The following is a 15,224-nucleotide window of genomic DNA, read 5'->3' on the forward strand; positions in this document are numbered from 1 at the left end:
AAATAAAATATATTTTGGCTTAAGGTAGGAAGAGCACTGAAATATCATATGAATACCCCTCCAGAACAAGCAAACAGAAGAAGCTTCTAGCCCTTGGAGACCTTGGTGATCAATGAACCCTTTGTCTGTCTAAAAACAGCAGAGCTTTTTAATCAAGAGTATCTTCATTGCTTTAGGGAAGAAGGGCCTCATGCTACCTTCCAGATATGATAGTAGTGTACTCCAGTTTTACTTGTAAAGCTGAGAACTCACCATAGCTGAACCACACAAATCTTGCATGAGAATTCAATTTTGTAAATGAAATAGCATGTCTACTGGTGGTTGGTGACTATAGATGAGCTCTAAATCAACAACCACTTCAAGGCTTTGGATAATGAGGACAAAAACTATAGCATTCTTATTGGATGCATCCCTCCCTCACAGAGTGACAGATAAACCTTTTACATACTGAATTCAGGCTGAGAAAAAAGAATGCACTTCAAGAGAGGAAAATATGCCTTATCTTCATTATTTCTTTTATCATTATGAACTTTGAAAATGCTACTAAAGGGAAAAAATCCACCAAGTGGCACTCATAACTATGAGCTGTTGGTATAAGGCATATTATCAGCTCCTGCCCTGATACAGGCTGTCACATGATACTGTTTATTACTGTTTTTTTCCCTGCCTTCTTATTCAACAAAGATGTTTCTTCTGACAATCATCTGAGAGATAAAAACCTTATCTTCTGGGTTTCATCAGGTTTCCATTGCAGAAAAGCCACAGTACTTACTTTACTCAGGTTTAGACATTTCACTTTGTCCTTGACCAGGGAGAATTCCCAGACACACACAACTGAGCTTGTTCCAGATGTGATTATGGTAGTTGCTGAAGGACACACTGCACAGAGGCACTTTCCCCAGTCTGCCATGCACTCAAATGTAGTCACATTCTGTACAAGAAAGCATCTTTAAGTCAAATTCTCATCTGGCGATACCATGTATTTATTATTACCAAGTGGCAGATTTAATTTTTCAAAACTGACCCTCCATATTTTAAATCTAAGAAAGAAAAGCTCATCATAACCAGTCTCTATGTGAGCACAGCTGTGAACATATGGATGTGCACAGGCTGTGGCTGCATGCAGCTGTGCCATCTTCCAGGGACCAAACAGGAATGCTGAACAAAGCTCAGTATCTCATGTCTTAGGAGATCTCGGTCCAATTCCTTTTGGGCTACACTTCATACAAACTTCAGGAAAGCTCATTCTGCCAACCAGATTGTAACAGAAGGCAAACATTCCATGTAGATTAAAAAGAAGTCTCAGGCTGTGATGGCCACTGCCAACATAATTACTGCCAGGCCCTGCAACCCTCCCAAATTTGGATTGAAAAGCCAAAAGACAAGAATTCCATTCTGTGCTCTGTTAGCAGCACCCAAATCAGTCTAAAGCAGTGTCAGGTCTATTATACACTGCTACAATCACAGCACAAGGACCCTCCTGCACATTCTGCATTAGCTCTCCCCCACACAACTGGGACACCACTTTGGTGGCAATGATTCTGATGGACTTGGATGGCACAGCTACAAAACCCCTGCCACAGACAGAACAAACCTTTACTTGCTTACAACAAGGACTAAAGTTTCTTATAAGCTCATGTTCAGCGGCACTGCTGACCCAGAGAAAATTCAAGTTGGACTCCCAACTGTTACTCACAATGACTGTGCAATCACACTCACCATGCTCAGTGTCACCTTAAGTTTTGAAGTGACAAACTGAATAATTGATGCCTGCAGCAACACTATGAACTGCTAAGCACTGATTTTATTAGAAAGGGAGCAGAAATTAAAATATATCTCATGGCTTTTTCATTTCCATTGACTTTGGGTATGTCTGTAAAAATATAATGAATGCCACTTGCACAAATATCCGAGTCAGTATCGTGCTGAATTACTTGTTATGATATTCTGGTAACTAAGCTAACTCAGAATTCTTTGCATAGCGTTGTCCCAGATACATCCAAAAATCAGTGTATTTATGGCAGAGGAAGAAACGGGATCTGTCAAGTGCCCTAACAAGCAGTGTGATGATATAGACCATTTATTTTTAACAGCAAAGAAGTAAGAGTATTAACTTCATTATTTTGAATGGCTATGCTGGAGCCAGAGGGGAACTGACAGATGGTTCTGTCTTAATTCCAGCAGAAATTTCTGCACAATGAAATTTCTAATCAGTGACCAGGAGACCTTGTGTTGTCCTTATGACCCATGGACAACACAATCACTGGATGGAAAACTTGAGATAATTTAGAGGTAAATGCTATGTTTTTGAGCAGTTTACAATCATTTCACACTATCTTGGATATCCAACTTGAGATTCCTCAAGAAGATTGACTGTGAGAAAGTCCTGTACAGAGACCTCTGAAATCAGCTCTCCAACAGCCTCTGAAATCGGTGCCCGAACCAGTCAAAGACCACAGCATATAACTCATTTCTTGAATTCTTAGAGTTTTTCTTACTTACCTTCTCAGATCCATAGGTGCCAAAGCAGCAGGTGAAGTCCTCAAATCCCCAGCAGAATGTTTTACTCCAAAGAGGAGGAATCAAAATTTTATTTTTTTCGACAGCCAGAATACCTTTCTCTGTATGAACAATGTGCCCAATAGCTCCCTTGGGATAGTCTGGCAAGACAGAGAAAATATTTAATTCTGTTGGGTTTAGAGCACTTATGTTAACTTTTCTCCTTGCACAGCTTGTGTGGTGAGGCTGGCAAGTCTCATATCTGGGCTCAATGCTGTGGCCAGTCCCACAGACAGAAATCCACTCTGAAGCTGAGATTCCACACACAATAGTGGAAACACTCCTCTCCAGTGCACAGAATAAATGCATGTGCAGAGGGTGACTTAAAAAAAAATTGTTCCAAATTCCACAATAGGAGTTTGAAGAACTTTTCAGTGCCCACTCCTAATACAGGGATACAAAAATCACAATTGGAAGAAGGGATCTTAATTGAACTAACTCATACAAAGCTGTGTGACTACTTTTGTGATCTTGAAAATCTTAGATTCATCTTATCCAAAAATTGTGTACTTGTTAGCTCAGAAAATGGAACACAGCCCCTGCAGTACCTTTTATGGTAACTGGTGAGAGCTTCAGGTTTTGCAGACTGCTCACAAAAGGAGGAAGAATTCCACTTGAGTGAAGGAACAGCCCAGTCTCTCTTCCTGCTGAACTTTTCCCTTGAGCATTCCTAGATGGATGTGGTTTCGTGAAGAGCTAGAACAAAGGAATGTCATTGAAAGATAAATCTCTATTTGCAAGACCATGCAGGAAAAACACTTGTTTAAATCCTTAATCACAGACTCCAGGACTACCATACATTAACCTCTTAATTAAAATAAAATCTTATGCATACTACGGTCTCATCAGAGAACATTCCTCCTTCAGAGAGACAGAAAGCTAATCCCAACAATTCTGGTCAAGAAAGAAAACACAGGTGAGACTTTGAGCTGGGTTTTAGTTGACTATACCCATTCCCAGACTAGTGATTACTTGTGTGACCATACTGAAGGAGCAGAACCCAGAGCTGATGCTGCAGCTGTATGTCATACAACAGGAGCAGCATGGCTAGAAAGTGGGGGTGCACACTGATGTAGTACAAAGTCTGGAAAAGCCTATAGCTCATCTATCAGCAGATTTACAGCAAATGATGTTTCTGATTTAAGCTACTGTTATTGGTTTCCAGTAAAAAAACTGCAAGATCAAGATAGATTGTGTTCTCCACTCTCACGATAAAGTGGTACCTGCTTTGGTATCTGTCCAAAGTTGCTGATAAATCCGAGGATAGTGCCCTTAATCAGAGGATCTTTAATGTTGTTGAGGTCCATCTTGTCTCCATAGAAGTAAGGGTGATAGGTGTTAACTGCCTCCACTGCAGCTGAGCCATGCTGCTTGTGGCCAAAAATAAGGTCTATCCAGCGATGAAGGTGTGCACTGACATAGTCACTTTCCAGTGCCTGAAATCAAAGCAAAATGACTTAATTTGCCAGACTGTATCCATTACAAATGCATTACTGCTTTCCAATCCTTGCTGGGGACAAATTCTCTGCAAGTCAATCATCACACTTTCAGTTTCTCCAGTACCACGATTCTCAGCACAATCTCATAAAACACTAAAAGAGATTAAACTGGACCCCCACAGGAAAGAGAAGACAAGGTGCCACATGTTTGACTTAACAGACACGAGGAGCATATCCTCAGAGACAACACAGGTAGGTTCCACAAAGCAGAATCAAAGCATTCCACAGATCTTGGCACATGGATTAATAGGATCAGAATGAACAATTACTACTGGAGAAGACTGGAAGAGGTGCTACAAGGTAATATATCCACCTAAATGTGAGTTCCATAGAAATCTCAATGCAATCACAGAGGAAAACTTGGGCTTGGAAGACCCAGACAGCAAGTTCATAAGCAGGGGACATAAGTCCAAGCTGAACCTGTGCCCACCACCAGGTTAGCCAGTCTTACCTGTGAGGCTTCACTAAATACTACTGCTCCTGCCATCACCTGCCTCACCAAACTTTTGTGTGTTCCCAAACAGCCTTGCCCAATGATTCAAACAGCAGTGTCAAACATTATTAAAAGCACTTTCCTATCTCTGAATCATTTGACTGAGTAATCCCTGATGTTCAGTGAAAGGTCTTCCAAGCAGACCAGCCCACCCAAAGCACAGCAGAAATAAACAAACTAATGGGATCCAGAACAATGGCTCATTTCACAGAGCAGACAGTTGCCCAGTGCAGCTGGTGTAAATGACCGTGCCCACTGCTATAATGATCACAGGGCAGCTCACAGAACAAGCACAGTGTACAATCTGTCCCTGAACAGACTCAGAACTCATTCTTATTAATAAAAGCAGTTAGTCCATGAATTACAAACTGTAAATTTTGACGGGCATTCCTGCCAAAGCAAAACAGAAAAACTAACAGAGCTGTAACTGTGCAGACTCAGAATTTCACTATGGCAAGCCCAGCCAGGGAGGGAGAACTTGTGGTTTAGGGAGGAAGTAAATACATTTATTTAGTGGATTAGATTCCTAACTTATTAAGCATGAAACAGGAAGCTGTTCAGAGTTTTATGTCAAGAATAATTATTTGTTCTCATATTGTTGAAAGCAATAGTCAGACCTCAGAACAGTGTCAACCTCAATCTGTTTTATGCACCAAACTCATTGCGAAGCCTCCTAAAAATGGCCACAATACCAGTAATTAGTACCTCCAGCCTTGTGGATATCATCAGAGGAGACAGAAACCCTCATGTTTCAGAATTCAAGATCTCTGACTCTTCACTTAGGGTTAGACAAAGTCTTTCAGGCAGGTTAATTAAGATTTCTTGCACTCCCCTGTGTAGTACCTAGTATCAGTTATGGTTGAAGAGACAATATTGCAGTGACTGTACAGGAAATCTGATCAGGTCTGGCAAATTATTAAGAACACACGTCTATCAACATGATCTTTCATTTGCTAAGCTATTCCTATTTGAGATTTAAATTATCAGCTGTGCCAATGTTATTAAATGGTACAGCCCAGTGGAAGCAGTTCTGTAAACAAATGGTAGAGAGCACCCAGTATCCACATTAAATACACTCTGGGGGTTTTATTTCCAACTAAATCCAGATTGCTCCTGCAGGCTGAATGATACCAGCATCTGGAGCACACAACTGGAGTGCAGCTTTTCTTTCATTTCATCCAAAACAAATCTAGTTCACACAATCTGAGATCATTCTACAGTGACACTAAACCCATGCTATGCAGCGATGACTGTAGTTTGATGTCCAAATTGCACCATTACTCTAAAGCACAAGGTAAAAGCAGATTTCTCCACTGTATCCAAGTGCCTTTGGAGTGTTCACCATAACACAAGCAGTAAGGAGCTCAGTAGTTTACACTCCAAACAACCACAATAGAATAGACAGGATGTGTTTTTCTTTAAAAAGCATCAGGATGTGTGTTTCTTTTTCTGTGTTTTTCTTTAAAAGGCATCAGTGTAAAACTGCAGCATCCTTCAGTCATACATGGCTTTTTTTCTGCAGCATAGCTGGTAGGGAAGGACAGTTTTGCCTTTCCCATATTTGGGGACCTGGAAAACAGAGCTTGAGCACCTTGGAAAGATCACAAGACAAAGCAGCAAAAGGAACCAGACAGCCCCAAAACCTCCATGCCTTCCATGGAGCCACTGAGGAATATAAGGGAACTGTTGCATATTTGACCTCAATGGCCAATACCAATTTGCAGTAGTTAGGAGACAGGGCATTCACTGGACCCAATTCTTCATTTTAGCAAGCACTGTACTTCCAGCAGCATGTCTACAGTGCACACAAAACTTAGATGAGGATCTCCTTCCTCCTAGTAACTGTGGTTATGTATGGGCACTGACATTCATCTTTCAGTGTGAACAGAGCTCTGAGCCTCTTAAGTCACTCTCTACACAGCTTCAGAGATGTCTGTCTCAGTAATGCCTATTACTGTGTATGTACAGGAAATTAAACATTCTGAACATGGCTTTTAATCTCCATTTCAGTTCTTTGGCAAAAAAAAAAACTCTGGTAGAGAACTGCATTTTCAAAATGATTGAAGACAGACTTTTTAGTAGGTTATCCATAACAAGAGTTATCCATTTCAAAATAGGTAAAGCAGCAAGATAGAAATTTAACTTCCTTTAAATATATTTTAGCATTATTCTTCTGACACAGATTTAAAGTGTTCAGGTCATAAATTCAAAATAGAAACTAAAGAGAGCCTCTTAATCTCTTAAATGAAAAGATGAAATATCTCAATGTATAATCAACAGTCACACTATATAAGCAACAGTCATTAAACAAACAAACAAACAAACAAACAAAACCCAAAACAACAAAGGCAGGATTACCGCACAAGAAAAGTAGGCAAGCACAGGCTCAGATCATATCCATGTTCACTCACTGCAGTAACCTGAGCATTTGTAAATGAAACTAGAGTTGAACTAGCTCTCTCTCATATTCAGTCATTCACAAGCCAAAGAGTTTGTGGCACCAGGAACTGTGGCTGCCAGCCTGGTCACAAAGAGAGAAACAACATTAGTTTCTCACAGTCCTTGAGAAGAACAGAAAAACAGAGTAGAAAAAACACCACCTGCAGGTTGTTTATATGAAAAAGTTATCACCATTCCTACAACTCTGTAAAGTTCTCACAAGCCACTGTGAGAAACAAATGTCGTTTCTCTCTCTCTGACCAGGCTGGCATCCACAAGGAACCTTCCAGTACTTAAGGGGAGGCCTACAAGAAAGCCAGAGAGGAGCTTTTCACAAGGGAATGTAGTGACAGGAAAAAGGGGAATGGCTTTAAACAGAGAGGGTAGATTTACTTTCGATATTAGGAAGGGATTGCCCACTGTGAGGGTGCTTAGAATTTAGAACAGCCCAGAGAAAATTGGGGATGCCCCATTCCTGAAAATATTCAAGGTCAGATTGCTTGGGGCTTTGAGCAACCTCATCCAGTGAAAGGTGTCCTTGCCCACGGCAGAGGGGTTGGAACTAGGAGATCTTTTAAGGTCCCTTTCAACTCAAAACATTTTATGATTCTATGAAAGTAATGGGAACTTAGTGGGAGCATTGTGGTTGCTGTTAATGGTTCAGAGAACAGTGAAGAAAAGTATTTACAAAATAAGAGTATGACTGGTTTTGTTGAAAAGAAGTAGTAGTTAGGGTATTAAGGGGGTCAGAGGATATAAGCCAGAATTTGGAGCAGTCAACTGAGGAGAGGCTTATTTGGAGACACCAAAATAGAAAAGATGGTTGTATTCACAGGTTTGGATATAATAACCCACAAAATGATTATCGAGAGAGAAAGCTGAAATCCCAAGGACCTGCAGAGCAGAGGTGAGAACCCATGAGGCAAAAAGTGAAGCAGCATGACAAACCAGGATAATGCAATGCCTTGAAAGTCATAGGCTGTTTGTTTAGCCCCACCAATGGTAACAAATTCATCACAGCTGTACACAGCAACAATCTGTGTGCACTCACACATGCAGCTCACCCTAAGAAATCTGATGGGGTAATGCAGGAGCACTAGAGACTTGCACCAAGATATTTTGCTGCAAAGTCTGAGTTCAATGCAACAATCTTCATACAGAATTGCACTTGCATTCACTTTTATGTAGCAGATGACATCACATGGAAGACTTTCTGACTATTAATAGATAGCACTAATTGCAGTAAGTCTCAGGACCTTAGAGCTATTTGCTTTCAAATTGCCAAGGCTGACTCCATTAAGGGCAGAGAATTACATTAGGTTTCCCCCATCCCAACCCCCAAAAATAAAAAAGAACCTTTAGTTCTGGCATGACTTAGAGACGGAAATAAATAATTTAAACAAACACTGAGATTGTTAGCAACAACATGGAACTGTATGAATATAAATTCTTGTGCATTATATTATGTTCTCTTACAGTTGTGCGCTGAGATATGTTCATGCCACAAACCTATCTGTAATCCACATCTGGTCTGGAAAGTTTGCCTTGATTGAAGGTGAATTTTTAGTCAGAGAAACAGACATGCAAAGTTCAGAGCCAATACAAACTTCACAAAGGCAGGATGCATTTGGATCCAACATTTTCATTTGTGACTCTGGCCTTCAGAGCTTCATTTTCAGTGGGACCCCAACAGCATTTTGTCATAAATCTTTATATTCACTGACCTGTCTATGCAGAAAAATGAATTTATGGGGGTCCCCATCTGCCCAAGGAGGAAGCTGCACATCTCCCAGCACTGTTCCATCCTGCATGCAGCCTGCAGGAATTACAAAGGGAGAATCCAAAACAAGAATCAAACACATTGAAAATAGAAACAACTTTGCTAAAACACTGAAGTCAAAGGAAATTGAGGTGATTTTCCCACATGCAGTTTCAGGTTCATCAAATTTAGTGCCATAGAAGACTGAAGCAGCAGTGTTCTGGGATTTGTGATCCAGTGATAAACCAGTGAGATGATGTTCTAGTAATTGTCACAAACACAGTAAAAATATGCATGTCCTCAGCACAAACCATTTTAGTACAGAATGCAAACGCAGACAAGACAAATGTGTTTGCACAACTTTCTTTTTATACATAATCCTGCAGGCCTTACTGCCAAATATTCCTACCAAAACAGCCACTGAGAGGGATTTTGTTCTCAAGTCCTTTGCAACTTGATCCTTTTCAGAAGGTGAGCATATGTTCTTAATTCAGAGCACAGTGTTGTGCAACTGGATGAATTCAAATCTAAATTGAGGTTCAGCTCTGGGACCACAAGTTTCCATACAATTTAGCAGCTAAGAGATTTGGGTTCTTGGCTTTGCCTATTTTAAAATCTTCCTGTCTATTTGCTCTCTACTGCCAAGATTCTGGTGCCCTTTGTGTCCCTGCACTCAATCCAGTCTTTGTAGCTTGATTTCAACCAGGCTTTGTTTCTTGGCCCCCTCTCAGGAGGAAACTATCCTAATTCTTTTTTATGTTTCAACAAACTTCTAACAGATTTTTTCCCTTATTGTTATATATAACTATAAAACTATAAACATTACTATCTTTTAGCATGCCTCATTTCACTGATACCTTAAATACAATTATAGCTACATTTCAATGGGTTAAGTTGCCTTTGCAATTTGTCACAAATTCAGGATGATTCTTCAGGTATTTTTCCTCTGCCTTAATTGTTAACCAACCAGTGTCTATTAAAGAAAGCAGCTTTGCAATGCAAATGATGTGAAAGTCCTGTAAAGTGAAGTGAGTCAGAACTGCCATGCCTATTTCTGAATAGTGTTTTTTCTGGATTCTCTCTGAGCCTTCATCATGGACACAGAAAGATCTAGAGACAGTGTACTTCCAGAGGGCATTGTGATGCTCTTGAGGACAGCAAAAATATATGAAGTCCATGTGAGTTGTGCAGAACCTTTGAAGATGAGAGTGAGGAGATTTGGAAACTAATCACATTGTGATCTCGTGCGGATTAAAATAAACAAAACCGAAACCACCTTTCACCAACACCATTTAACAATTGACACATCTCCAAAAGAATAATACATTTTCAATAGTTACACAAATATGATAATACAGGCCAAACTTTAAAAAGCAGTCAACTAGATTGGTTATATAAAACTCCAGTTTTGTGTTACAAAACATGTAATTCTTTTCTCCAGAAATTAATAGAAACTACTTGCTTCTTTTCATGGGCTGGAAACTTGGTTCTCCTGACATAATTCAGTTTCAGAAGCTTCTATTCTTGTAGTATTATTTGAATAAAAATTGATCTCATGGTTAGAAAGGCTCATCCACATAGTCCAGAGACCAGCTCTCAACATGTGATCTGGAGCTTTCCTTTTGGTAGGATGCTGGGAGGAACACTTACAGAACTTACCAAGTTCAAAGTGATTTGCATTAGTTAGGAACTCTGGCAAGTAAAAGAACTCAGGGGTGAGCTCCCTGACGTCACTCATGTTGTCCCTTGATGCTGATTCCCATGTGCTCTTGACACTGTGAAACATCCGGTCTGCAACATCAAAACTCCCACCCTGTGAAATGGAGGCAGACAAAAAGACTTCAGTGTGAGTATTCTGTTGCATTAAAAGCACGTTAGCCAATTTTGTAATGCCCCTTATCATGATTGATAAGGGGATGTCTCAAGATCTGTCCCAGCTTCATAGACAGTCATCTTGCTAGGAGCTCTCTTAGCCCTGATTTGTAGATATGTATGTTGACAGGCCATAAAGCTTGAGTCTTAGCACAGCCTGCAATAACAGAGGCAAGCAGGAGCCATCATGGGCAGCTTGAAAACATCCCCATACCCATTTCAAGTGCTTCTGAAAGCAATTAATTTATTTTGTCCCAGAGTGATTTGCAAGCAATGGACTACTTCAGTTGTGACCCAAACAGTTGTGAACAATCTCATGTGCAATTCTCCTGTGAAAAAAATCCTTGGAGAAGGGGAGGTTACCATTCAATTAAAATTAATTAGATCCAGGAAAAAAAGAAAGGCCCCGTGTACAGGAGTGTGCAGAGACTGGTCATTCAGTATGGGAAGGAAGACAGCATAAAGAGGAGAGAAAAAAATAATTTCTGGGGCCTGAGCTGAACTGGTAAGCAATGAAGCAATGAGGAGAAAAAGTACCTCACATCTTGAGAATATTTGAATAAGTTTTGATTAATGAGAGTCAAACACTAGACAAAAATGGCCATAGTATCCCAGGACATCATTCTAAACTAAGGCCTCAAGAGGAAATTAAAATGAAAGTCACTTACAGAATGAAGGATATATGACTCCTAATGAAGCCATTTTTCCTACAGAATTTCCTAATGGGATTTCAGATACTGCATGCATTTTTGACAATCCAGGTTTACCTTTACATATGGAACCCTACATGGAGTATGGAAGAATTTAATGTAACATAAAATTTCAATAGTAATGGAAATAACCAAATAAAAATCAATTTTTGGAGATCACCTGAATGAGTTTTTCAGAAACACCAAACTATTTCAGAGCAAAGCTGACTTTTTAACTGTATTAAAGTGACAGAACTGAATTGTTTCTCAATACCTAGTTCAGGTGCTGGCAGCAGTGCTCCCAGGCTAATATAGATATTTCTCACTGGGGTTAATTAATTTGGATTATATATATATATATATATAAAATATATATGTCATAGGACATAACTCTACAGCCTGCTGCCAGGGCTCAAGAGAGATTGTCAGAGATACAATGAATACTTTTAAATAGTTCTGCAGTACAGCGAACATGTATGAATGATTGTTCACCCTCAGCCATCCAATCCTCAAAGCTGCTTCCCTAGGCAAAAAGAATAAACCAGTGGGACTGTATAACGAAGACACTAAAACACAGATGAGGTGTGAGAGTCAATCTGTTTAAGATACGAGATGCAGTCAGGTTCTGTCTATGGCTGACCTCTTGGGAAAACAAAACCTTCAGTTAGCTTATTCTCTGCCTGTAGACTGCTGCATGTGCCAGATGAAGAGGATGTTACTGTACTTCTGCACAGTAACAATCAGCTGAAGTTTTGATCTTGCAATCTCTTACACAGGCAAACATTTAGGCACTCATGCTGTGAGGATGGGATCCCACTCCCACGGATCAGAAGAACCCCAGCAGCAGTTCCCACATGGGTTTCTGATGCTAAGAACCACTGCCCTTTTGGCTCCCCCTGAGTACCTGCACACTTAGGTTGCAACTCCTTTAGATCTGCTCTGCACAGTATGGCAACTGCAAGTCAAGAAGTAATTTTTGCCATATATTTTTAGGGAGAAAATACCTTCGTGGGTAAGTTATCAGAAGACAGTAGTCAATAAACCCCAAGTGCTAAAGTCCCATTCCTTACTTGTCTTTTGACATAGACTCACACCAAAACTTAACATATATTCCAGATGGAAAGATCCCAACCCTCTTTGCCCTAAGGTGAATTCTGGTCAGGCTTCTGGTCCAGCCTCATCTCTAAATGACAGCATGGTTCTGCTTTAGCTCCTTGTCCTTCTTCCTTACACCAGTGACAATTGTGAAGCCTTCCCACACCCATTCAAGGGACAGAGTGAAAAAGTGGCTAATCACATGAGCAAGCCTATCTGGAGTTAATCTGATGCACAAGGTCATCTTGCTCTTGATCATTATTAGGCAGGGACCCTTGGAGTCAAATTCAAATTGAAATTAAAACAGAGTAGGAGGAGGACTATAAATAAATCAACAGCTAACAAGTATCTCATTGAAGCATATTAAAGGGCTTTGTATATTTAATCTGCACACAGTGTGCTGTGTCTGGTGGTGATTGATGCTTTTTCATCTTTTTTTGCAGCTTTTATGAGAGCTGGTGGTAATCTCCTGAGAAACAATATGATTTGTAATAAAAAGATTACCTGTATTAAATAAAAATAATATATACATAGGAAATGCTGTTAGCGCGACAAATCTGGTTAAAGATATTACCACCACGAAAAAATGTGATTTTTTCCCTGGCTGTCTAATTCATTTTAGGGAAAAGTAATATCTTTAAAACTTAAGCCTGTATTATTTATAAAGGAAGCAATAACTGATTTTCCCATTTCCTATATTAATAAATTTATTTGCATATATTTATATCAGAATTAATGAGTTTTCTCTCTCTATGAAAGCAAAAACTGCACTGAAAGGGAAAAAGAGAATCAAGAATTGCTTTATGCTTTTAGATTGCAAGACAACGAACTCTTATGACTTTTCTACAGCTAGACACAGTAAGTTGGTTTTCTTTGCTTTCAGTAGAGGCCTTATTGTCATCAAAAATACTGGAAAAACATGATTTTTAAAACTACAGTCCAGCAGGGTATATACAAAGCAAGTAGACAAAATGGTCTCTAGAAAGAAGTCCGAACTCCACAAATTTGTAACACTAAGCATCCATCACCGTGGTGGTGCTCAAGACCCGAAGACTTCAGTGCTTCTAAGAGTTGCTTATGCAGGTGCAAAGACTTACAACATGCCCAGAGATGCTAAGAAGTTGTTCCCTGCTGGCAGTGACTGCTCAAGTGTCAGTAACACCATGAAAAGTAAAGACCCTGCTCTCTATAAGTAGTTTTGAGAGGGAAATGCCAGGAAAAGTCAACTTGATAGCTGAAATGCAAGAGTGGTATAAGAATAAAAGGGGATAAAAGAGCTGAGTTGATAAAAGCAAATCTCAATATTGAGGGCAGGTCCTAGAATGCCTTTCCAATAAAGACACTAAACACGGAAACTTTACTGCTCTTTTGTGGTGCTGAGACCAATTCTTGAAAAGAATCCCAGGAGGTACCAAGCAATACCTGTTTGATAAGCCAGGTTTTCCTCCATTCCAGTACAATATGCACAGCACATACAAACTTTTATCCAGAGTCAGATTTCAATACACTTCAAAAAAAAGTGAAATAAAGGTTCTCCAGTACAGTCCCATTACTGAAGGCAATGCTTCCTCACTTCAATGCTTCTGTGGTCAAGTGCAAATCAACAGTTTGACTTGAGAGACAAAATGTTATGCCAACATCAATTTTTCACAGAGAGTGCACCCAAGTTGTTGCATGTCCTTGTCATGTATTCAGACTGTCCATTTGCAGATATAAATGTAGCTTCTTCACTTTTTAAGATACTGAGAAACTTTCACAGCTCCCAAAGGCAGTAGCACCCTTCCAAGAACTTAAGTGTGGGAGTTCTCTTTTTTCAACCTGACGTTGATTTGATCATACAGTTCTCAGATCTGCTGTTTGCCTGAAAGCATCTCACAGTTAGCAATTCCTAAGCTACCACAGGACCAGTTACCTGGGGGAAATGACAACACTGAGCTCAGCTGAGCATGCACCAACATAAAAGCAAAAGAATAAGAACAGAAGGAGTTCAACAGTTTCTTTTAGTGGGTCCACACCCAGAAAATTTTTTGCATGTTTCAGATCTCAGTAGCCTTTGAAGATAATTATGCTCACAAAACTGCTGGTTACCTGCTGCTCACACAAACAGTCACAAAGCATTCACTGAGACTGCAAACTCATTATGCATGAAAAGTGTGCCAGGGAGAGCCAACAGCCTTTGTTGTTTACAAGAAGAAATAACTGCTCCACAGTCATTCATGACTGCAGCTAACATATGGCTCACAGAGTGTGATGGCAACCATTGCCTCAGGTGGTTCACTAACCCATCAGCTACTGCTGGTAACAGCCGATATCATAGGGCTTATTACTTAATTAACACAGCACTTTATTTGTATTACTTCACTGAAAAAAAAAAAAAAAACCCAAAGCACAACAGCAAAGCACTTGGAAAGCTGCAGGAGACATGCCCATCCCATACTATGCATACAGCAGTCTCCAAGTGTGAAATATTCTGGCCAAGCTATCTTCTTGTATTTCTCCACAAGGATAGGTACATTTCAGCAAGATACTCTTTAAAAAATACACCTTGGAGGATTGGTCCTCCTGGTAGACCCCGTTATAACACAACACATGGGTAACAACTCTCTGCTATAGCCCAAGTGTATTTGAGCATTACCAACTGCCTGCTGAAAAGGGCAATCAGGAAATTTGGTGTTTCTATACCCTGGGCAGATAGGAAAGGTACACACAACATTCAATTTTTATAAATTCAATTCCATGGTGAAAGCCAGCTTGGCACTGTATAAACAGTAACAAGTTCAGAACAAGATTACACAAAATATTCCTTCTGAAGCATTGAC

The 15,224-nt window shown here is 39.9% G+C and overlaps 1 protein-coding gene across 1 annotated transcript in view; it reads right to left on the minus strand.

Annotated features, from left to right (window-relative positions):
- WDFY4 (WDFY family member 4) overlaps positions 1–15,224 on the minus strand; it is a 113,464-nt gene that overhangs the window by 10,759 nt on the left and 87,481 nt on the right. Inside the window, exons 51-56 of the mRNA XM_053948975.1 lie at positions 10,409–10,562; positions 8,715–8,806; positions 3,783–3,995; positions 3,108–3,255; positions 2,503–2,660; positions 773–931 (exon numbers count right to left, since the gene is read on the minus strand). Of these exons, the coding sequence (XP_053804950.1) occupies positions 773–931; positions 2,503–2,660; positions 3,108–3,255; positions 3,783–3,995; positions 8,715–8,806; positions 10,409–10,562 (924 nt within the window). The remainder of the gene's footprint in view (positions 1–772; positions 932–2,502; positions 2,661–3,107; positions 3,256–3,782; positions 3,996–8,714; positions 8,807–10,408; positions 10,563–15,224) is intronic.

The sequence above is a fragment of the Vidua chalybeata genome, chromosome 8 (genome assembly GCF_026979565.1).
Source record: "Vidua chalybeata isolate OUT-0048 chromosome 8, bVidCha1 merged haplotype, whole genome shotgun sequence".
Taxonomy (NCBI): Eukaryota; Metazoa; Chordata; class Aves; order Passeriformes; family Viduidae; genus Vidua; species Vidua chalybeata.